The 26,247-nt window shown below is 33.7% G+C and overlaps 1 protein-coding gene across 1 annotated transcript in view; it reads right to left on the bottom strand.

Annotated features, from left to right (window-relative positions):
* LOC118259429 (sodium channel protein type 1 subunit alpha) overlaps positions 1-26,247 on the bottom strand; it is a 66,321-nt gene that overhangs the window by 4,344 nt on the left and 35,730 nt on the right. The window contains exons 18-23 of the mRNA XM_035568949.1: positions 25,599-25,753; positions 22,907-23,080; positions 21,696-21,818; positions 8,777-9,058; positions 2,291-2,344; positions 1,811-1,948 (exon numbers count right to left, since the gene is read on the bottom strand). Of these exons, the coding sequence (XP_035424842.1) occupies positions 1,811-1,948; positions 2,291-2,344; positions 8,777-9,058; positions 21,696-21,818; positions 22,907-23,080; positions 25,599-25,753 (926 nt within the window). The remainder of the gene's footprint in view (positions 1-1,810; positions 1,949-2,290; positions 2,345-8,776; positions 9,059-21,695; positions 21,819-22,906; positions 23,081-25,598; positions 25,754-26,247) is intronic.

The following is a 26,247-nucleotide window of genomic DNA, read 5'->3' as shown; positions in this document are numbered from 1 at the left end:
CCCTGCCAATCCTTTTCCACATTGTTGGATAAAATTCCAATATTGTGATTTTCTAAGTGTGGAAAAGATTTCTGATGGATTCTGAAACTGAAACATTCAGAACTAAGCCAGTCAGTGTTTAAAGATAATCTGACTAGGTCATAATGTCTTCAGAGAATTTGGAGGTTGTTAAGTAATGTTTATATCCCTTCCAGAATCTGGGCACAGATCACAGTTTTTTTGTTTGGTTGGTTATTTTTGTTTTTTAATTTAACATCAGCTGAAAGTTAAAGGACAAAGGGATGGCCAGCTTCAGCAGCTTGGAGAATCCTAACTGCCTAAGCCTATTTGATGAAGCAGTAGTCAGATAAAAACTTGTGTGGATTCAGTACTATTTTTGATCAAAAATGGTACAGAAGAATTTGTGATGGTAGGCATCAAGTATGCATAAAATAGAATCACAGAATGGTTTGGGTTGGAAGGGACGTTAAAGATCACCTAGTTCCATCCCCCCTGCCATGGGCAGGGACACCTTCCACTAGACCAGGTTGCTGAAAGCCCCATCCAGCCTCGCCTTTAACACTTCCAGGGACTGGGAATGCTTCTCTTTTCTGAAAATTCAAGTGGCACAAATATTTCAAAAGACAGATGATGTTCATTGGTGGTCAGGGATAACCTGTCTTGTAAAATAAGAGTAAAGATAAAGTACACATCTTTGCAATGATTTTGGTTATGTGCTTTGTGGTAGAATTGACATCCAAATGACCCAAAGGATCATTTTTCTAAGTAAAACAGGATAGGCTTTACATCCATTTGATAAATATTAGGTGTATACTCAACTTGAATCCTACCTGATTTTGTAGCTCTTGTATTTGCTTAGTCTTTCCACATCACATGGAAGTACTGCAGATGAGTAATGTTAAAGGTTCACTCAATATCTATAGTGCCTGTAATTTATGGAACTGACAGAAAATGTCATCTAGGTCCCATTGCCTTATGATCAATCCTGAGATAAAGCTAACCTTCACAGAGTTAACACATTAACAGAGACAAAGATAACAAATATCATGGTTTTGAGCTACAGATCAATTTCAAATGTAACCTGGAAGATGGGGTATTTTGGCATAGGCAGACATTTTCTAAAAATCAAGAAGATAGAATTGGGAAAAATCTCATAGTTATAAAATGTAGGTGTCTGTGATCTAGACATTTACCCAAGAAGTTAATTTTAAAGATAAGCAGCTGATACTCAGACCATCCATGCCAGTGAGATTATTCACATCTGCACTATGAAAGAGTTAAAAAATGCTTGGAGGCAGTTACAAATCACTCCTCTAATGTGTAGTTTCAGATTGTTCAGTGCCACAAAACAGAACTTGTGTGAGCCATTGAATACTCAGGATCATTAAAACAGCACCTGTAGTAGTGTGATGAAATTATGCTTTATTTTTCAGAACTTCTTAGAAGTAGCCACTTTTTGTGTGCTGATAAAATCACTACAAATCATGAAAAAAAAAAAGGAAGAAATTATGAATGCTTTAATGTAGAGGCCTAAATTAGCGGTTTTATCCCATAACAATATTTTATTTGTTTAGGCATGAAAAAGAAGATGACTTGAGGAAGACTAAACTGAGCATTGAAAACAGAAGGGTGTGTCTGATTCACTACAGTGTAAAATCTTACAAACAATGTATACAACATCTTTTATACCCCAGTATTCTTCAGCTTTTAAAATTTTGAACAAACCTTAGGTGTACATTCTATGTATCATGCACCTGCTGAAAGGCAATATTCTGCACTGTCTTTAGAAGAGAAATGAAACAATACTTATCTTCTTTTTTTGCTGATTGAAGTTATCAATAATGACACCAATGAACAGGTTCAGCGTGAAAAATGACCCAAAGATGATAAAGATGACAAAATATAAATACATGTACAGGTTGTCTTCATACTTGGGTTGCTGTAATACCTGAGGAAAAAAAAAAATATATATATATATAATTTGTACAGTTTCTGTAGAAAATTCCAACTGAACAAGCAGCAGTCTTGGACAAAATATCCTTTATATCCTTGTCACTTACATCAATGTATTTTTGTCCATTCCATCTATTACTGACAATATCTGGCAGTTTGCAATCAATTTGCTACCACAATTTGCTACAGCAGAATCTCATATTGGTTCATTTAAATTTGTTTCATTCTGTTGTATAGATATTAATTGCTTTTGGAAGATATATATACAATTGCTAATAGGCAGACCTTCAGAAAAAAAAAAAAAACTAAGATAATTTAAAATATTTGGAGTACTTACATCTCTTGAGTCAATAGCTGCATACATAATATCCATCCAGCCTTTAAATGTAGCCTGTGAACAGTACACACCTATTTAGGCATATAACTTTAAGAAAATTCATATAACTATTACCAGCAACTGACTACAATACCAGGAATAACCAGTATAACATAAAATTTCTCAATAATTTTGTCTCCTGGTTTTCTTCAGAGGTACTAAGATACACTGCTGTTTATCCTCCCCCTCCCCCCCATTTTAAGCAGTAAATGTAATTAGCTTCCTTCTAATTATTTATTACAAATGATAGAATGCAGTATCATTTTAGTGGATTAAATGTTTATCAGTCATATCAATGGCAAAGACTATGTACAGCTGAGAAATAGCCTTTTGTAACTCAGTTGCCACCAATGAATGCTGATGTGTAGTTCCTCCCCCTCAAACCAGTTAGAAAGGTTGGAACCAAAGATTTGATCAGCTCAGAAAAAATAAGAATTTTATGTTACTATCCATGAGAATTTTGATTTTTATCTACTTTAAAAGATTTTATCCTATATAGTGAACCTATTTTCACTTTTCATACATTTTATTGTTTTTTATAGAGGCTATATCCCTCAGATATGTTTTAAAATGATCCATTAAAAATAGGATGTGTTTTCTGTGCATCAAAGATTTAATATGCCTTATAGGTGGCAGCACTGAGTGAACTTTTACAGCTATTTCCTTTGCCCCAAATCTGTATATTTTTATATTTGACAACTAGTTGTAGATTGCTTCATCTGAGTGTTTGAAACAGAAACTTATTTTCTCAGTTGTATTTGCAGCCTGAGGCTGCAGATCATTGGTTCCTTCATATTCCTTTCCACAGAGGTTAGTTGCAGAAACAAGCCTGGAAGGGAATGCTGTTCATGGTTATTGCTATACCTCCATCATCTTCAGGTTTCATTTCTAACAGAGGTTTCAAAACGCTTTGCTTATGCAGCATACAAAGCAGCTGGCATTACCCTGAAGTGAACTTAAAATGAGAAGAAATTATTTTCTTAAAGAGGTGCCTTACTCTTTCGAAATACTGGAATAATAAAAAGAGCATGATTTTCCTGAGGTGCAAATTGCAAATCCACTATACAATGACTTCCACATTGGGGGCCAACAAACACACGTGGAATATTCAGACTGCAAGGGATTGCGAGTGGTAGGATCAGTTTTGTTTATGTAATTCCTAACAGATGTTTAACTTGTTCTCAAAGACTTCCAATGATCCACAACCTTATCAAAAATATTCCAGCACTTGTCTTTATTGTTTCCAAATATCTAAATCCTCCTGTTGCCAGTTAGGGCTGTAACTTCTAATAACCCTTTCAGATGTGGAGAACTAATCATCCTTTGTGCAGCACCTTTTACTTCTTTGCAAACTGATTATTGCTGCCTTTCTTCTTTAGGTTAAATAATCTTCAGTCTTCCTTCCATCTTTTCATGTAGATCTTGGTTTCCAAAACTCAGATCATTCATTTTCCTCTGGGCTGTCTTTTACTAGTTCATCTCTTGAAATGGTAGCCAAACGTGGACTCAGTATTTTAGCTGAGGTCTTATTAGATCTAAAGAGGTCAGGATGATTAATTCATGTGTTTTACAGACACTGCTTTTGTTTCTGTCTTGGTATATTATTTGCGTTTCTTGGAATGTCATGAGTTTGGTTGAAATCAGCACTTCGACCTGAAACACTGAATGGAAATAATAGGCATATTTTTATACAGGAAAGATGACGCAAGTGATAAAGTGGCTCTTCCTTGAAGTGTGTGCTGTTGTCACTTATTAATACAGATGATAGTTATTGCATATCACCTTCCAGGCAAACTGATTTTTTTTTTTTTTTGTAAATTTATCAGTGTGGCCTAGAATAACTAGAGTGCAAAGGAAAAAAAAAAAAGACTAATTTTAAAATATCAAGTTGCGTCATCATTAGTAAAGAACTCATAAACAATATGTTTCAGGTCAGAGCTAGGAAAAAGATATGATGAACTATCAGAACTGTTGTATACTCCTTTTTATTATTAAGAAGGCAACTTGAAAAGACTGTGGAGATGAAAAAATATGAAGATAGCGTTACTTTCTTGCAGTTCAACCTATCTAAAATAAAATCTGTGCTTTCCGCAACGCACGTTCACAAAACCATGAGATTTTACCATTCTTGAAGAAATGAGGAAAAAAATCCCCCAAATTAATTAAGTTTCAGTAATAAAATACACTCCCTCATCATATTATTTTTCTTCTTAATCCCTTCTGCAAATCATTAGGAAACAGTGACTGTAGTCACTTTGCATCATTATGCAAAAACATTAGTCAAGAATTTAGTTGTGAAAAAAATTGATTCTGTAATTTCCATAGCAGAAGACTCAGCTCAGTAGGAGAATTTCTAATTTTTAAATGTTGCCTGAGCAAATAATTGAACCGCTGGTTCAGTGTCAAAGCATCAAATAGCATTGTTTCTGCTGCATTCAGCAGAAACTTAAGCCTCTTTTTGTTAGGCTTAAATTTGTCAGCAACAGATTTTCTTCAGCAGAAATAAGGTATTATTTGGGCATTTGTGCATACTGAATAGAAAACAATCCGCAAATATGACAAAGAGCCCATAATCTTAGTTTCATCTTTCTATACTCAAATATACAATTATATTGTATATTCTTAGTGACACTAAATCAGGAGTAAGTTGTGATTTCAAAGATTATATCTATTCCAAATGTTTTTCCCCAATGAAATTTGAAAGACAAATTCAAATGCAGATTCAAACATAGAAAAAACAAAAATCTCCTAAACTACTTTTCTATTGTTCAAAGTACATAAATATTTTCTCCTGATGAATATTATCCAGTGAAGTTAGAAGTACAGCTGAAGTTGCACCCCTCTATTTCCTTACCAGAAATAATCATCAGGAACGTTCTTATTCCCTTTTGGAGATAAACTTTTGTCTTGATTTTTTAAAATACTAACCTGTCGTAACTTTGAAGCCATCCTAATCTCTCTTATAGCCCTTGACTTCATCTTCTGATTTTATACCTTACATTTATCAAGATCTGTTTTCTTCCTTATATTGGTAACAGCAGAATAATGTAATACTAGAGACCTAGAGATTTGCCATATTTTATCCTGGATATAAACAGGCCTCCAGATCTACTGACCAAAGAACCCAAACACAAGGTTTAAGTTGAAACGGCATAATGCCATAAAGTTATCAAGGCAGATGACACATCTCTTTGTGTACACCAGCCTGTTTCTCTTTACTCACTGAAGTGTGAAAGTTGTGAAGGGAGTTTCTCCAGCAAGACTGTCTCTGCTTTGATGTTTTTCTTCAGGGACAGAGAAATACTCTAACAAGATCAGACCAAAACACAAAACAAACAATAAAAAAAGTTTGCAGATCTCCACAGACAACATGAGCTGTGCTGGATCACAGAAGGAAGTATTTCTTACAGAGAGAATGTGTGCTTATAATGACCAATGGCAGGGATATTTACACTCCAACTTCAAATTATGTAAAAATTTTGGAAAATTTTCTCAGTCTGATCAACAAATTCTACAGAATTTGGTAGTATCAATGGCACATATTGTTAGCCTGTATTTTTGGGCAGGAAAGAATTAAAACTTTGTTATCAATACTACAGATTTTCAGTGCCAGGGTTTGGAGTTCTTTTGGTGTTTTTTTTTTTTTTTTTTTGGGGGGGGGGGATGGACACTATTTCTTTTTAAAATAAACTAAAATGGTGCTTCTAGTAATATTCACTTGAGACAGAAAACAGCAGTGATGCAAAAAATAAAGGTTTATGTTGTATTACCTATAACCCATGTTGTATTACCTATAACCTATATTATTATTATTACCTATAACCTATATATATTATTACCTATAACAATATATTATGTTGCATTACCTATAACCCAGAAAAACGTTCTTCTTTGACTGGCTCAGAAGGCATGAGTCAGAGGGTACGATGGATAATGGAAAAAATACTGGACTGTAAAAGTTTTCCATACTTTCTAGCCTCCTGCAAAAGGACCTTATATCTGTAATTTATCCATTGGCACTTATCACTGAGCTTATCATTAGAAAAAATGATATACATCTCTCTGAAGTTGTTTTCTCAGGACCATCACAATCTAAACAAGTCTGTGCTTGCAGCTGCTAAGGTGAAGACTCAAACGACTTCAGTAGACTTTTCAACTAATCATTAAGATGTAAAAGATTGGCCCTTAATTGGCACATTGGGTGCACAGAAATCTTTTCTACTAGCAATAATGATTTTTTAGTCAGATTTTCAAGCTTAATACCTTATTTAGGGTCAAATACCCAAGTTTCAAGCTTTATCTTTTTTGTTTGACATACATATGGATCCCTCAAAGTAATTCTTAGTATTTAGTCTTCCTTACTATTACTGCAAACTGATTAGGAAGGTTAGGTAAATATGGAGTTAAGACATATTTATCTACTTGTGTTTCTTCAGAACATGATGGCCTTAGAATCCTTTACTACATCTCATCCAAATTACTTTAAATATCAAATAGAAAATCACCTTATAAATATCTTCTTGAGGAAGTGATGTAAGAATCTTAAACATTTATGAATTGTGGCCTTCATTGATTTCATAAAGGTGAAAAAAAATAGACTCTGCAAATTTTAAAGCATTAGCTGAAAACTAAGCTATTTGCTGTCTGTGCTCTAGGGCATGTATCATTCTATAACTGCAAAATCACTACCGGTGGCTTACTTACCAAACCCTAAAAGATGTAGGGTCAAGCGTTTGTTTCATGGAATGACAGAAGTGTCTTGTTTTTTCTGGCGTGTGAAACAAAAAATCTCTCACACTTTTTCATGCATTTTAGTAGTACAGAAAAAATAAAAATACAAAAATTCTACTGACAAAACAAACTCCATCGACTAGGCAAGCATTTCATACCTGTGTGAAATCTATATATTGTAGATATTTTAAAAACAATTGGCTTCTCCTTCTGTGAGAGCTAGGGCCCTCCTTGGTAGGCCTAGAATAATTTTTCCTTTGGAAGCATGGGTGTTATTGGCTGGCATATTTCTCCCAATTTGCTTTCCAGAGCAATGCAATACTCTAAGAATCTAAATTTTCATTTCAGAAATATTTTTTGGAGAAAAAAAATTCTCTGCTTTTCAGTGAAGAGGAGATGAAATAACCTATGCATAGCTGAGACACTGGAATACATATGACCCAGCAAATATTGGAGGGGCGGTGTTTGTAGCCACAATGTCAGGAAAAAATGTACCTGTTAACATTTTTTTCACCTGCACATGGGTACACTGAGCCTCCCCTTCATAATGGGGATTCTAGGTCAATGGGTTTCAAAAAACAGTCAGAGAAAATAAATATTCAAGGGCTTTCTATTGCAATCCAATTTTGTTACCAAAATCAAATTATATTCAGTAGTTTCTTTAATTCTGTTGGTCCCTCTATGCTCTTCCCTAGCATGACAGTAAAGTAAATAATTAATCATAATGAATTTTAAATCTTCAGCGTTATCAGAGTCTCTCAGTGAGATGTTCTGTTCACAGGGAAGCGCATTTACCACTGCTCAGAATTAATGTTTTCGACCCTGTCCAGGCCCATGTCGATACTATTGCATCATTTTAAGTGTTTGCATTAACAAGATTTCTTACGCCAACAGAAAAGATAGACACGGACTTAAAAACTATAAAAATGAAAATTCTTTCTGCAGAATTAGCCAGTGATGTCAAAAAGCCATAGAGGTTGCCCACTGCACATTGGTTAAACTCCTGCGTTTTTCTAACTAAAGCTGGGTCAGATTGTTAGCTGTGACAAAATACACAGGGATAGTTCATGTTCTGTGAACACAAATTTTGACAGTGAATACCTAACCATATAGTATATTTTTGCAAATATATTTGTCTTTCCTTTCTTCCTTAGTTTTTTGCTAAATAGCCACTAGGTGCTTATGCGCAGAAATAGCAGGGAAAATATTTCATAGATTATAGTGTCTAATGGTAGTTTTCTTCTATTTCTCTTCTGGATGGAAATTGCTCCCATAGTAACTGATCACCTAAGACTGCAGTGGTGGCAGCCATATCACTGAGAGGGGGTTTCCCACCTGGAATTATTTTCTGTGACTTAATTACACCAATGTGGATTTTTGTTTTTCAGTAATGGTAAACCTTAAAATATTCAGATAACTGAATGCCAGCCCTAGGTACTTCTAGAAACATTTACAGTTAGAAAGGCTGGAGAATTGAGGGAGCAATGAATAGGAAGAATAACAATTGTTCTGCCAGATATCCTAAAAATTCTTCATTCTTCTGAGTAGGCTCTATTTGCTGCTTATTATGAAAGAGTAGTCAATTATCAATGCAGTAGTATTACTAAGCCACAGATAAAAAATCATCAGGTAAATATGTTTTCTGCTTTTGTTTCTAGAATTGCTTTTCACTATTACATATAAATAATAGGAGGTATATAAAGAGCGATCACTTACTACTTGAAGTAAAGAAAGATACCCAAATCCTACATTATCAAAGTTTACTTTCACGTTTTTCCATCGGGCACTTTGATTGTTTTTTATGAGTTCCTCGCACTGACTAAAATTGTTGATTTGGTCGACTTCAAACCTTTCATCAGTTGTGGTGTTAACACAGTAGTAGAACTTCCCAGCAAACAGATTTACTCCCATGATGCTGAAAATTAGCCAGAATATAAGACAAACGAGAAGCACGTTCATGATGGATGGAATTGCTCCTAAAAGGGCATTCACAACCACCTAGTACACAAATACAGGGGGAAAAAGAAAAGAGTGTAAGAATATTTACAACAGCAGTTTTGTATACTGTTTTACCAATGCTTAATAAATGCTTGTTCAGAAACTAATACTATATATGTTAATGCAGTACATTAATAACTGTAACATTGCACTGTTTCTTTTTAAATACTTAAAATGAGTACATGTAATGAAATGAAAATAAGTGAGAAAATTAAAATAGTTAAAAGAAAAACAAAATATAAGACCTAGTGGTAGTAAGATGAAGTCTAACACAGGTATGTTCTATATAAAAAAAGAGATATACATGTTGAATGTAAATACAGACATAAGAAAATTCTAAAAATGCATCAAGTTATAGCTTAAAATGTATAACGAAAAAAGGCAACCTGTAAATCCAATTAACATAACTTTGAAATTTAAGGTGAAAACACAAATGCCATGAATCTAGAAACTAAGCTCTACATTAAAAGGATTATGCAGGAATTAGATACATATCTTTATTGCCTTATTGTTCCATGCAAGAATATAACAAAGATTTATTTCTTTGTATAGAAAAGCAAGACAGTTTGCAATATGTGTCTACTTGAATCAACATAATTTATTTCAAGCTCCAGTCTTATTGTTTCATGTATTGAGTTGTCAGTAATACCCTTCATTTATCTAAAGAAGGCCATATATCAAGGACATATTTATGGGTTTTGATTTGGCATTTTAATTTGCTTTTGGCCGGTTGCCTGTTTAGCCCCTTGTAAGCAAGACATCAATAGTTATTTAAGTAGAAAAAATTATACTTTTCTGATATATAATGTAAGTTTAAGAAATGTGTCTGTCAAAGCTCCTAAAACTTCTGCAATATTTGTTTGGCTGAATAACTGAGCAATCGCTTCTACTTGAGTATCCAATACTAGACCTCTCATTTACAAAGTGCATGTTATTTTAAATTTTATTATTTTCTCTGAAAAACTTTTAGGCCCTTCTGGAAAGGTGAAATAAAATATATAGTAGGAATCTGATTCTCAGTAACCCAATTCCTGCAGTAAAACAGGAAAGGATAGGTGTGGAAACTTGGGATGTGTTAAGTCTATCTTTGTTCCTTGATTTCTGCAACATGGAGGAATCTTCCTCACTACCGACATAATTTTGAGCAAACTCAGAGCTGCTCCATCCAGCTGCTACCTGTATTGCACAGCCTCTTGAAGGCCTTTGGAAGCGGAGTGTTGTGGTTGTGTTACTCGTCACTCAGCACCCTCCTCCTCCCAAAAGTTATGGCCAGGAATTAGGACCTGTTTAGAGATCTTAGGTAGAAATGTTATTTTCAGGGCATATTTTCTTCTCATTTTAAGGCCTTCCTCCACTGGATAGTAGAAATTGGAACTTTCTTTAGCAAAATTATCACCGTCATGTATAAAACCAAGAATTTTTGAAAATTTAGCTTTTCTTGGCAGCTTCTCTTTTTGGTGCTAACTTTAAAAGAAGTACACTTAGTTCTTGAGATTTCAATTACAGAAAATGTGAAGTATCTAGGTGATGTAAGCATAAACTACTGTTTAAAAAAAACATATGTTTAAAAAGTCTAACAGGGTCCCAGTAATAATCTGAACACAATAAACCATTTTCAAAGGAGTGAGAGAAATGTTGTTTTACTATCCTGCAGGGAGAACAACGCTGTTACTACTTAAGTTGATGGAATTGAGAACAACATTTCAATCAGGAATGAAATTATTTTGGAATTTATTCCAATTCTGACCTGTTCTAGAACACTGTATTAAGGTATTTCTGATTGAATTTCTAGGCCAGCTACTGCCCATATATTTTCTTTTTTTTCTTTCCTTTTTTTTTCCCTCCCCATAAAAATGTTCTGGATGTGCTTTACTGATTGAATTCCTCTGTGAAAAAACTGAAAATAGAGATGTCAAGAAAGGAAGAGGGGGATTTATTTCAGCAACTCAAATATATTAAGGTTACCTGTGCTCACAGCAAAGAAGGGTTTTGTATGAACTAAGTGCCTGTAGCAGTCACCTTTTTAACAACCTAGAGATCCATTGGACCACAGCACAGATCCAGAACAGGCAGCAGAATACTAACTGCTACAGTAATTGTGTAATTGTTGCAACAATTATGAATTCATAATAGTTGTAGACAGATTTCTCCAAAAGGCCATGGAAGTATCTCGCATCTTTAGATGAACAGGTAAGGCAGTCTCACTGCTATGACTGCCAACAGACAAGCCACGATCTTGAATAAGAACTCAACAGCTTCCAGCAACTGTTCCAACAACGTATTTCATATAGGTCACTGAAAACCCATCAAATGGTAACAATTTTTGGTCACTACTGACCTGGCCTGGATGCGAACTGGTGACCTAGAGATGAAAGGCTCTGTATCCTATTACCAACCCCTTGAGCTATCCAGTCCCCCTGGAAGGTTTTTTAAGAAAAGAAGAAAACAAAATTAAAACTTTTAGAAGTTGTTTTCTGTTTGTGTTTTTTGTTGTTGCTGTTGTTTGATTTTTGATTTTTTTTTTCAACAGTGTTGAGTCTTTGTCCTATACTATGTATAACGTATAATGGGATTTTACATGCTGGTCAGATACTGGCCTGACTGTAAAGTCCACCTTGGAAGGAAGTCTTTAATTTCTTTGACACATACAGTTGGAGGCAATTAGTTGTTTTTTGTTTGTTTGTTTTTGTTTTGTTTTTCTTTTTTTCCCCCTCCCATTTACTTCTCTTGTGTTTGCTTTGGGAGTAACTGATGTATATTAGGATAACCAGGACCTTATCTTAGATAACATATATCCAGGTTAGCACCCAAAATACACACTTAACACCTATACACAAGTTACATCAAATAGACACAAAAAAGAGAAGCATTTAAAATGAACTGAATGCAGAAGCGGGATCAAGAAGCATTTCTTAATCAGTTAAAAATCTAACAAATCAAAAATTGTCAGTTTCTTCTCATTGGGTATAGTCTGTAGTGGGTTAACAGAATGTTGGCTACTTTTGTTCTTTCTTCAGAACTAGAGCAGATCTGTGTGATATTAAATGTAGTTTTTATTTTGAAAGGGGCTGTTCTCTTGGGTCTATTTTCTATTATTCCTTGATAATCCCGAATGTAATGTCAACAAGTTGGAAAAAGATACTGACAGTGTAGTTATTTTTTTAAGTTACCTATGTATTTCATCAAGAGGAATGTTGTGGGTCAGGCTGATTCCAGTAAGCAAGCTGCAAAAGCCCAGGCTGATTCTGCTTGGTCATAGGTAGGCCTCAGGTGGGTGGAATGGCAATAAGTAAAAGCAGGAAGCAGCACCTGACACCTACAAGGACAAATGGGCTCTAGACCATCTTACATCTTAGTTGATATTCATCCGGTTAGGAAAAAAAAAATCATCATGGGAAATCATAATGACTCCTCTGAAGAAAGCAGTATTTCATATACACACAATTCTTGTCATGTTTATATTTTCTTCAAATGTTTAAGCTCCAGCATCAGTTACGTACTTAAGATGAAAGAATTACTACAATGCTAATCGTCTATCTTATCTTCTGGCTGATATGAAGATATGTCAATACAAACTAGCAGTCAAGGTTTTTTTTTTGTTTGTTTTTTGTTATTGCTGGTTGTTGTTGTTTGTTTGTGGTTGTTTTGTTTTGTTTTATTTTTTGACTACTGACCAAAGAAAGCTACCAGAGCTGTATATACATACAGAATGAAGATTATACAGAGTAACAGCTTATCCCTACTATTGGAATAGAATATAAGCTTTATTAGATATGGCTTTGCTGTGGCATAGGATCTCAAACACATAGGGATTCTTATAGATATAAATGTACTATAGTTCTCACAGCAAAATAGCTTCAATAGATCGTGGCATCTCAGCAGCCACGGAATTTCTAGGAATTCCTACATGAGACCAGGGCCTCACTGTACTGTAAACAAACAAGGAAAAATCTTCAATAGTACTTAAAAACTTTATCCATAAAAGTTGTAGCTTTTTTGAAGAAGTTCCAAACTCCCTGACCCTGGTGCAAATGAGGAGGAGGTTATACTATTTGGGATGAAGAGGAATATTATACGATTATGTCTGGAACATTCTTCCTACTGAAAATGACAAAGAACTTTATTTGCTTCTACTTTGGGAGTCATCAACTTAGTGTTTTTAGACTTAAACAGGAAAAGTTCCTCAAAGATTTGATATTCCTCATCTCATATCTGAGTCTTTTGAAAGCTATAGTGGTTATTTAATTTTTTTTTTTCTTTTTCCTGCATGTACATTCTCACATAAGATTCACACATACCAATGCAGAAAGCTAAATAACTTTTACTTCACCAATACCTCTATGGATGAAATCAAACCTTATTTTCTATGCATGCTTGACGAGTGGCTGTAACAAGTATAAGACGTGTTCCTCCCATACTCAGTCCCTTGAAATCTGGGAAAGCCTGAGGAAACCTTCAGGAACTCCAAGGAAGAAGAACAAGGAATAGGCTTGAATACATGTATCTAAAGATGAATAATTTCTGTGACTGTATAGTCACACAGTAATAGACTTCAGAAAGGGCTTTATACAAAAAGCCATTCATCTCTCTCTTAGCAGTACAAAGATTGAAGAGACAGTTGTTCAAAGGCAGCAGCATGCAGAGAGAGATGAGCAACAGTATACATAGCATAAGCCACATCAGAGAAAAAAAAGGAATATTAATTCATGGTTCAAATGAAATACTGAAATGACTTAGGGCAGGATTTGAGAGTAAACTATGACTTAGGGCAGGATTTGAGAGTAAGCTATGAGTATTGCTTTGTCTTGAACAGATATGATGTAAGAACACCTGTCATAAGATCATGAATTTCCCCTGCTCTCCTGGCCAAAGTCCAGATGTACACAAATTTGACAGAGAGAGCATTTGCAATGAAAGATGATGAAGTGAACGAGCAGCCATTGGTTTAGATGCTTGGTCCACCACAGAGGATTAATGGAAGATTAATGGTGTGACCATGGGTGGACAGAAAATGAGGCTCAGGTGACATACATGATCTGAGTTAAGCATGTTCTTATAACAAAGGACTTTGAGGACTTTCCACAACAAAGGCTAGAAGATGCTGAAACCACACTGATTTGACCAGGAGGTGTGTATCAGGTGTATTCTCTCTTAAACCGTGGAGTTGAGGCAAGGGAGGAAAAGACATAAGGAATACAGTAACTTTCCCAGTCAGAGGATCAAATGGGGGTCTGAGAGAGACCACGAAGAAAGCTCATACCTGAATCAAAAATATTAGCATTTCCTGATAGTCCAGGGCAAGGTATCATTGGAAAAAGGCTTTGTCCTGAAAAGTATCATCCCTTGCTCCTGGCATTCGTGAACCAACAGCTTAAGTAGACCTGTGCATCAGCTGATTTATTTATATTATGGCAGCATAAGTATACTACTGGACTACAACAGGCTCTCCAGCAGTTTGAAATAAATGCATAGCTGCCCTTCGTGTACCTTTAACCAATTGCTTTTTCACTGTCACTAGATCTGTCACTAGAACTATCATGGAATATTAGCGGATGTTCCTATGAGACAAGTCAGAAATATAAAATATGAACTTTTCTATATATGAATAGTGGTATTTTCCAAAGACTGGTGCATGTCCATAGATGCATATCTATGAAGAATGGAGAATTTATTGTAGAGTATCTCTTAGATATCTTTTTACACTTTGGGGTTCTTAGGTTGCTTGGTGTTCATAAGATGGCAGTTACTGGCTTTTCACTACTTGATTTGTATACATAATCTGCAACCTTGTAAATATGTAATGTGATATAAAACACAGCACTTTATTTCTAGAAGAGAAGTACCTTAAGAGACATGTACAATTTCTTCAAAGTTGTTGTTTGGTTTATCAGGTAAAATAGGAAGTGCATGGACCTGCAGGGTAATCAGTGATGATAAAGTCTTAATCAGCAAACAAAATCAACAAACAAACAAACAAACATCTCAGCAAATACAATTTTCATCAATTATGAGATCATCCAGCAGTACAGTGATGTTACAGTGATTTGCTAATATCCAAGTTTTGCAAAGACTAACAATGATGAAGATGAATTTAAACACTTAAATAATTCAGATAAAAATTGTGAAATCCTTAAAATAATTCCATTGGAGGATGATCCATTTGATACTAGATGTTCAAGTTCATTTTTTTATGAGAGAATCGTCTGTTATCCCTAATTAATGTATACACAATCTCTAACAAAATAGACCTCATTCTTCCTTACAGGCAGAGGTTTTTAACTGAGTAGGACATGAGTCTGAAGTTATGAAACAGTGAACTGTAGCTGTAAAAAATCAATATTGCTGCTGATGCCATACTCCAAATAAAATGATTATACATAAATATACACATGCATGCACAAGAATTTTTTTTTCCTAATATCTATCATCTAAATATTAAGCTTTGTGTAAGCCCTTCTAATCCTAAACAATTTAGAACATATTTGGTAGTAAAAAGCCTGCAATATTGTCAGGAATTCACCTTAGCTACACAGTTTGCCTTAATGCATGCATGTACATATAATTTATTTTTAGCTACATAAGCTATAATTATGTAAGTTCAGAAAAAAATAACATTTTGAAAAGGGCTTAAAAAATTAAAAGCAAGGGAAAAAATAAAATCAATTTCTTATTGTAGCAGATTAATTCTTATCCTTGATTCAGGATCACTACAAAGTAGAAAATAGAAAATATATAAAAGTGAATTCCAATAGAGAGACTAGAAATTTATTTAATTAAGCAGAGAAGAACGAATGGTTGTTATGTGAAAAAGATCATGAAAGAAAATGTGTTTTGTCAGTGTTATAAATAGCATGTGAATTGCCTCATGTGAAAAAATGGGAAAAAATTAAGTACAAAATTACAATATTTGTGAGAAGGGCTTCAGTTTTCTAGGTAAAATGAAGACTGCATTGAGGATACAGGGTGGAGACTTAGAAAACTACCATTTAGAGCAGCAATTGTAAAGAAAATTTTGTATTTAACTGAAGTATGCAAAGAGAAGACAGGCAGATGGGAAGGATCAGAGAGAGACCTGACAAGGAGACATAACTAAGTCTTAATCTTAACAGTAATGAACAAAGTTGAAGCAAAGACAAAAGATCTCAGAGGAAAATAAATTTACTCTCTTAGCAAGCTAATGCTGTCATTTCTGCTTTTCCTTTTCTTACTATACACACGTAGCTGACTGAAAAATGGTTCTGGTATTTATTTTTATCTTCAAAGAAAGCAAAACACTTGCCCAAACACTTAAGGCAAAACTATTTTTAAACATTGTGCTGTGGAAATTTCATGCTATTGGGTGGTGAGTTTGCATCTTGGAACATTTGAACTGGTAGCAGGGAGGTTCAACCAGGATGTCTGATCTCAGGATGTCACTTCTAACTTCAACAGGTCTGCAATTCTAGGACAGCTTTCATAACAAAATTTAACTTAGTTAAAGTAACAACGGAAGTATTTCTTATACATGTTACAGTCTATTAGAAACAAGCTGCACTGTTGGATTTAATAAAATACAGGGGTTCCCATAGCAGCTTTGATTCTGTTTCTCACTACAGATCAAGCATAGGGCAAAATACTTTTGAAGACATAACATGGAGAAAACATGATTTAACATACTGTGTGATGAAACACAAAAATTATCTGTCAAGCAATAAATCACATGGCTGCATTTGTTTGAGAAGTGCAGGTAAATATTGTAAATATATACAAGTATGAAAGCAGAATAACTAGTTGAAGTGGGAATGGTATCTTTGAAATTCACCAGATCTAGTGAAAAAAAAAAAACAAACTTTGCTTTTGTTGTGGCATAAATGTAACGTTATTGCCCTTTATATTTAATTAAATCAAGATCCTAACAGTATTTTCTTCAAGACAAAGCAAACACAAATCCAAACAACAATCATTCCATTTTCAGTGATATAAACAACTCCTTTAAAAGCTCTTTTCTAATTGTAAAATTATAGTCTAAGAAACAACTCAAAATACTAAGATATTTCCTGTATGTTTTATGACTCTAAACACAGAGTCTTCTTACATTGAATTTTGTAAATTTTCAACTATGTTTCAGGAGACATTGCAGTTCTAATAGACTCTCCTTAAAACTCAGTGAATAAGATTGTAGTTCTTAAAAAAATCCCTTACAGAAAATTCCTCTATATTTTAGGGAAATTTGCAAAAGGTAGTGAATATATTTTCTTGTAACTGAGTACACAATTCTTATCTGTAAGATAAGATGCTAAATTTACAGCAAATGCAGTTTGTGTTGATTTACCCTTTCCACTGAAGCTATAAAAAACCCTGCAGAAATTATAACCTCCAACAGTTGGTGGTTGTGGTGGTTGTAGTAGTCAAAGATCAAGCATTTTCTAAGGACCTGACAGTAAATGCAAATTTTTTGTGTTACCGACATGTTTCCTGTAGAACATTTCTAAACTCCAGGGGATACTACAAAATAATTATGAACACAATTATTAGCATTTTATGAAAATTATAAAAATTAGTTTCCAACAGAGACCAGTTTCTACTACAATGAATACTGAATTCAGATTTTCCAGGAAATGAATATATATGTTATACGATGTCTCATGTTATCTATATACACTTGGAATAATCTACTGATGTAATGTATGAGTTTAAAAATTCTGCAAAAATGTAAACTGCTATTATGGAAATATTTATAGTTGTGACTATTCAGACTGTAATGTTTACTGTATCATAAGTAATGCTCAAAACTCATTCTATGGGATTTTTTTTTTTTTTGGAATGTATGTAACTGCAAACTGAGTAACAGAGTAAAGCACAGATCTTTCCAAAGCAATGTAAAGGCCAGACTGGAATTTTTAAAGAAAGCCATTTTTTAATCTCAGTGAAAAAAAATAAATAAATCTCAAAATCTAAAAAATAGCTGAAGAACCTTCCTCCTGCAAAAAGAACTCAGATAATTCTAAATAACAATACTGATTTTCTCAAAAGTTTTCATGTTATATCCATAACATCAGAAATTTCAAACAATTATTTCCAAATATTTAAAGCAATTAAGAAGGGGATGTAGAGTGAATATATATAATATGCTATTGCTGCTACTAAGATTCTCAAATGAGATTCTCTTTCCTTCCAACCTTAAATATACAATGCAGTGATCAGTCACACTGTAATCATTAAGGGTAGAAAAGTGGGAAATACTGTACCCATAATATAGATAAGGGGAGGAACCAGTGCTCCACCCCATCCAAGCTGAAGATAGGTTATCCTATATGAAATAGAAATATATAGCCTGTTATTAGTTGTGAATCTGTAATGACAGACACTTGATGCTATAGTTTATAACTCAATCATATGAGAAACTCTTTCTTTTCTACTAATGAAGTTTGGAGTACTCTTGGAAATGTCTCATTATCTCTTTCCTGGTAAGGGAATCTAAGGAATAGCCATTGAATTTTAGAGGATATCAAAAACATCAAATACTCTAATTTATTTTTACATGTTTTGAAATTGGACTGGAAATTTGAAATACAGTAAATGTTTAAAGCCATCAGCCAGAAATATGCATAAGGCATGCAAAACTGAAAGTGCAAGTAGTTTTCAGATTGTTTGCTGCCTTCTACTATTTCTCTAATATATAAATCAAGCACGGCATGACATGCTTTTTTTTTGTGAAATTAGACACAAATGCATGCTTTATTGTCACTTAATTCTCTAACTTGGCAAAGCAATGTGTACTCAGTATTCTACATTTACAAGTAGCATACCAATTCAGAACTAGCGCAAAAGCATTATATCGCAAGTACTAAAAAGCTAAACAAAAAGCAACGGGTATATTCAAATCTCAGTTTGCAGATACTTCTGCTTGGTATGTATACTAATTGAGATGAGAATATGAACCCTATGACAGAAAGTTAAATTAAATTAAAGCAATTATTTACTTTGCCTTCCAGCATCTGGGTGGAGTTGGTTTTGAGATTCACTGAAGGAAGTATTAAAATTTCTCAGACTGCAGTACTAGTAGATATTTTGAATGCCCTTAATATGGCAACATTCACTTCTGTGCTCGAGGCAAGCACAGGCTATGAGCCACTTGTAAGCTATTTTGTCACAAGTGATTGATAGATCTTATGTTCACTTTGCCAAGAGAATTTATCTATCCCACTTGTGAAACAGCATAATTACCAATTTAAGTTGTAACCACAGAATATAACATGACTTAAAGACTGAAGTATGTTTGATATTTTGAGATAACAATATAGCTATTAGTATTTAATGACTGTAAAATGCTGCATTGTTCCAATTCACCAGGATGGTAAGCTTATTTAAGAAAAAAGATCAATTTAAAGTAGCTTAGCTTGTTTTGGCAGCTTGTTTTCCAAAATTGTACAAAGCTTCTTAAATATAAGGGTTTCTATGAAATACTTTTGATCTCTTATTTTCAAGGCAAATTTTACATAATTTTGAACATGGGGGAGAACATTAAAATTATAAATACATGCTGAACAAAAAACTCAGCTTGTAGGTCAGTGTGTAAGCAATATAAAAAAGCAAGGAGAGTTAATTTATTTTTACTTCTTGCTGGTAGATTAAAAAAAAAATCTGCTTTGATGGATTTTTACAAAATGAACTCAGTTTCTGAGAAGACTGTAATTTGACGTGGCTGTAGTCTATAATGAGCTGGTCAATTATTTGTTATTTGAATCTTTTTACTGTTTGTGAGTCATTCATAAAGTAATGCTTGTATCTATCAATGAGCTGTTACTGTGAACACTTGCCAAGCTCTTTGGAAAAAAAAAAACACACTTTCAGAAGTGCATGTAACTAATAGTGAAGATAAGGACTATGCATTTGACCAGTCAAATTTGCTATGTGACTGGAATCAGGTACTTTATTGATTATCATTAATATTGAAGGATGGAGCTATAACCTTTTTTGCTTTTCCAGGCTTCTCTGTGATTACTACACAGTAAGTTACTCATGAATTATTCGTCTTGTGTATCTGAAATTCTACCATATGATTAGGCTTCTGGCATGGTTTAATAGTTTTACAGTGAGAAATAAGGGAAAGCAGTAAATAGATTTCAAATAACAGGTACTTTTCTTCGACCATGAACATCCTAAATGTTTTAAATGGGAAATTTCCTAAGGCAATCATGTAAGGATACATAAAAATGAAATAAAACATATGGCTATTAATTTCAACATTATCTTTCCAGTAATGATCTTTTTTTTTCCCCCAACATCATCTAAGGAGCTATGTTTCTTTTCCCCGTGTAACTTCTAAACTAATCTCCCAGTCCTCCTGCAGCTGAAAATAATATTATTAAGAAAGTAAAGCTCAGAGCAATTTCCCAACGTTTGTCTGCACAAAAACATATTTATCTGAATGGTCACGAACAATAAGTACAAAGAAAGACAAAGTGAAAATTGCTAAATGAAATAGTCTTTCTAAACCTAGGTGAAAACTCATACTCTGTAGTATTTGACCAGCTCTTACCCTGCTGAATTATCAATTCATAAATTTCAAATGATGAGAAAACTGCTAATAGTAAAACTGCAACATGAAATTGAAATTTATTAATCTAGCAATCATTGGTTAGCAGTATTTTTTTCTGATTCTTTCTGAAGTAGAGATATGTAGCCTGAGGAATACAATTTAAGGAACAGAATTCAAAGATTCTCCATTTGATTTCCTTAAGCTTAGATTTGTATCTAAAGGCTGTTCGGACAGTATATTCTAGGCTATTTCAGTATTTTACAATTGATGTGAAATTCATTAGCACACTATTTCTCTCATGTTTCCATGAAGTAGCAAAAAGCATTCTCTTAAAACATACTTCAATGACATGCATATAGAGTTAGTTTGTATTCAGTGGCTTTAAGGAAAAGAAGGCATAAACAGATGAAAAAAAATTTAAAATGCTTCCTTGAGTGAGATGCATAGTAAGCTGGACCTCTAAATTACTTGGATTAGGTGTGAAATAACCTTATATACATTGTATTGAATTTGCCTTACAAAAAGACTAATTTCATAGAGAAATAAAATGATTTTATTTGTTTTTATTTCTAAAGCCAGCCAAACTCAGAAATATATTTAAACAACTCGACTAGCTGATACAAATATAACTCTGTTATGATCTATGGGGTTAGATCTATGATTCTATGGGGTTAGACCAAAGTTGGTTTATCAGATATGAAGAAAAATGAAGAATTTCAACTAATAACAGCAAATAGTTTTATTAACTAAGGCTAAATTTGATCCTTGTATAAATATAATAATATGCTTATCAGTAAAAATTAATAAAAACCTGCTTCATTTTATTCATTGTTAAGAGTCTATTGAGAGATTTCATAGTTGGCAATTTCAAAGCATTAAACAGAAAACTCCTGAGATCGGCTAGAAAGTAAAGTAACTTTAATGAACGTAACTTCTATGTGATACTGCATATGGATTTAGGTGAATTGATGAAGCTTTTTGCTTATCTGTTAGTAAAAGATATGCAATAGATAAAAAGGTAGTGCAGCCTTTCTGCATGGACTTATCATTCCTTATTCTGCATGCATGGATCCTTTGTATGCATGCATAGTTTCAGATTCTTTCATTTTTTCTTACCCTCATGCCTTCAAATCGTGACAAAGCTCTTAGAGGTCTCAAAGCTCTTAGTGTCCTAAGGGACTTAATGGCACCAAGTTCAGAGTAACCCAATGCATTTGCTGTTAAGCTAACCAAAGAGACCTATATGAAAACAGGAAAGTAAAAATTATTATATTGTAAATACTACTTTACATACCATAGATGTGAGCTATAAACTCCTTTAGAAGAATCTAATTTTGGACCACTTTCTTCAGGAATATGGAGTCTTTTAAATAAAAAAAAAAAAAAAGTAATAAGAAAGAAGAGTACGGCAGGTGAATAAATAAACAAAAGTGCTATATGGTAACAGTTAATTAATATCTGGAAACATTAATAATTAGGAATTTCATATTGCGCTAGTGATTTGAGGACATTTAAAACCACAAACACACACACACACAAAAGAAATTAATCTCTCCTTTTTACCAATTTAAGCATTGTTTTCACTTTTTCTCTGTTTTACAATGCTGTTGGGATCAATAATTACAGTTGATAATGCCCATTTGTTTGCCCACAACTGGAAAGGAAATGATTGAAGCCTGTTTTGAATTAACAGATGGGTCACAGAGCAACATTGTTTCTCTGGAAATTGGTAGAAAGGATTAATTTTTTTATATTTGGTTACACTGACAAAAACTTTTGCCTAAATACTGAATTTATGTACTTTCTACATTGACATTAACCTGGATTGTGCTGTTTCTTAAAATACGTTACAAAAACAGTTCCATAGGCAGCAGAACTAATAAAGTCTCATATCCATGTGCCTGTATATATTCTACATCCCTGCATTTTTGTCAGTGAGAAATGCTGTATCCTTCCTCTACATGCTATGGCTCCTGACCAATATAATACCTTCAGTTTTCTTCCCATTTCCCCTGAATGCTCCTCCATTACTCTAATTCCTTAACTATTTATTGGACAAATAATAGCATAATGAGCTCATATACTATTCTTCTCATTTTCTGATCTGATATTCTGACCTATTCTTCTGATCTTCTATACTATTCTATACCTTCCTTTTTAAACTGAAAAATAGACTAGTTGGCATACTAGTTATACATACATATTATGGTCGTAGAGCAGGTAATGAAAAACAAACAAATGAAAAACAAAACAAAACAAACAAAAACCAAAACCAAACACCAGATAAAATTAATATAAAAGTAGCACCAAGGAAAAGCACTACATACATCAACGATCAGGAAGTCCAGCCAGCACCAAGCATTAGTAAAGTATGTTTGATAGCCATAGGCCACCCACTTCAGCAGCATTTCCAGAATGAAGATGTAAGTGAAGACCTTATCAGCATATTCCAGCATGGTCTTGATAGTTTTACGCTGTTCAATATATATATCTTCAAAAGCCTATGAGAAAAACATTCAAAGATACTGGTTGTTCCCTTTTGTTGCCGTACAATTTAAGTTATAACAACAACAAAGGCAGGAAAAAAAAAAAAAGGCAAACCTTTCTTCAAGAACAGGCATGGGATTTTCAGTTTTGTCTCAAGGTTCCTTTTCTGCTAACTGCATATATCTGTTCTTATCCTATGTCTTATCCTATGGAATTATATTTTCCTCCTTACAGGATAGAGAAGCAGATATTACACAGCAACAACTTCTTCACTGGACAGAGATCTTTATTTATTTATTGCTTCTGGTCAATTATTATACTCAGATCATTTTCAGTACTTATACATTTTTTTGATTCTGCAAAGTGATGGAAGTGAACTGAATTATGCTGAGTAATTTATAATTTAATTTGTATGTAGGTAGATCCATGTTCAAAATCCAAGGTCATAGCTGTAAAATTTTCAGTAAAATGACAATGCAGTTGATCTTATGCTTTTAAGTCCTGTTAGTTTTTGAAAAATTTAAGCCATAAATCATAAAACGTTATTCTTTTCTTAAAAAAAAGTTTATCTAAATCAAATACCTTCTCTACTGTATTATTCACATTTTATTAGATACATAAAATTTCTTATGATCCTTGCAAATTTATTTATATGTTTTGTGTGTTTTCATTTTTTATGTTTGACAAACGATGTTCAAACATATAATGTTTGCTTTTCAGTAATTATTTCTGTCCTCTAATAAATTTTCCCTTTAATCGCTTTTAAATTGTAATTATACTACTATTTCACATAGAGTTATTAGTTTTACTGGAGTGAAAGAACTGGAATGATCTGTTAGCTTGCAAAGATTTGGGTATTTATCAATAGTAACATTCATTTTTACCCACGCTGATTTTGAATCACTTCTGTCAGTTCAAATAATTAGTGTTTCTCTACCAGTCATCCAATTGGTATCTGTGTATCAGTAGTTTTGGATACTCATGTACTTTGATACACTAGCAGCTTTATTTCACAAAATTGGGAAGAGCTGGCATGTACCAATTCCATTTCATGAGTCAGACTATGCTAAAGGCTAAACTTGTGGTGCATTTCTCCCTGACTGCGTGTGCCTGCAGCTGGGCTTTGCAAGCATCCTGGAGCTTATCCCTGCCTGATTTTCCATCTGTAATGACAGTGAGACTTGTCTCAAGTGTGACCTTGGGGTGAACATTAGGATACAGTGTTGGCAGGTCTGAGGAGACCTTTTCACTGTCACAAAGAGCAGGGTGTCACATCTCTAGGGTCTTAAGATGCCCTGATCTGTGTGGCATTCTCCCAAAGTAAATGTTCTGTGGATGACACACACCTTAGTTTCAGGAGCATGAGATGCTAATGCTGTGGCATCTCATCCCAAACTTCCTCTAAACACAATGATAGAAACTGATCTTTAATCAGTCTCCTGCCAGTACTTTTCTTTCATTTAAATTCTTGCTGCTAAGGGTTTTCTCCAATCAGTACCACCAATCAAAATTCAATAGTGTAGACATGAGTCTATGAGTTTTTTTTTTTCCTGTGACACAGGAAACGTGTCACATTGTGTTGTGTAAAAGTTGCTTATTTGATTGTTACTTTGATATTAGAACAAACACAACCAGAATACTTAGAGATTTAACCAAAACTCATGATAGGTATAATCATAAACTGCAAGCCATTAAGTGTATTTTAAAGATTTGGGAGTGGCCTAAGGAGTTTCTAATAGACTTTTGCAAAATAATTTTGTTTAGTGATGCAGAAACTTAGGTAATTTACTGAATGGTAATTACATTTACCTGTGCAGATGTCAGATATGCTCTAGGTAATCTCAGGGCAAACAGTTTGCCTAAGAAACTTCAGTTCAGGCTCAGCTAATCCAGGCTCAGCTAATCCAGGCTCAGCTTTATTTAACAGCTAATTTCAAATTTCTGTATTCTTCGTCATTATTTATATTTGTAAAATGATATATTATTTTGTTTTGTTGTTGTTGTTTTTTGTAATGGTTTTGTTTCTTTTTTTTTTTGTTATAGACTTATATGATGGTTGGCTTCTCTTTATTTTGTCCCCATATGCTTGTTAAACTTACAGCATGGTGATTGGCAAATTTATGTTTTTACAGATATCCCAGACATGAGTCTGTAAGAGGATGAACTAGAAGCATAAACAGTAAATTCTTATTCGTAGAGAGGACAGTTCTTTTCCTTGAGATATATCAGTAAACACCAGTAAAACTAGAGGCAAACCCAAATAAAAAAGTTAAATGTGTTTTCTTCACATGTTCTCCCTCTTCCAGGTTCAGACATATCACTTTCAGCAATGGAGTTAAGCCCTCTCTACTCAATTTTGTCTGTTCTTTTTTGGACATGTTATTGAAAAGAGACTTTTTCTGCATTTTTTTTTCTAAAGTCCTGACTAAAATTTGGTGATCCTTTGAAGACAAGGAATTTTTCTGGCAGAGGCAACTAAGTAAAACCATGTTTTCTGACACAATTATGACACTCTATTCATGCTTTACTCACCAGAGCTCCACTACTGAGGAGAATCATAAAGACAATGAAAGTCTCAAACCAGTTGTGCTCAACAATCTTGAAGCAGGTTTTTCTAAGGTTCCACCACTGCTTTCCTCTCCCTTCTTCTACACTTACTTGACAGCACTTGAAACGCCGTACACAACCTTTAAAACAACATATGTATTAAGAAAAAGGGAAATTTTGTTGATGTCATTAACTTTGATTGCACAGTGGCACAGCACTACATTTCCACAAGATGTGTTATTTAGTAAAAACTCAATAGATTTTCACCTAGATGATCTCTTTCCTCTCCAAAGGAAGTAAATTTATTACTGAGATGACTGGAATTTACAGATCAATGAACAGGTAAAAAAAAAAAGTATTGGTATTTATCATTTACTAAGAACTGCTCAATACACTATGCACAAAAAGATAAAAGCCCATGCAACGTGAAGCCACATTACAGAATACAATGTAAGAGATAAAAATATATTAATTCATTCAAGTTTAAGGTAAGTTTATGTAGTAACATATGGGCAAGTGTTATTATATTGTACTTTCTATTGTTTGGGATATTAAATTCACTATCCATATGTTAAATATATGTTAAATTATGGTCTAAAAGTATTACTGCTTCTAATCATTGTTTAAACAATGA

This window comes from Cygnus atratus, chromosome 6, assembly GCF_013377495.2.
Source record: "Cygnus atratus isolate AKBS03 ecotype Queensland, Australia chromosome 6, CAtr_DNAZoo_HiC_assembly, whole genome shotgun sequence".
Lineage (NCBI taxonomy): Eukaryota > Metazoa > Chordata > Aves > Anseriformes > Anatidae > Cygnus > Cygnus atratus.
The sequence above is the reverse complement of the archived record's forward strand: the minus strand, read 5'-3'. Positions and strand labels throughout refer to the sequence as shown.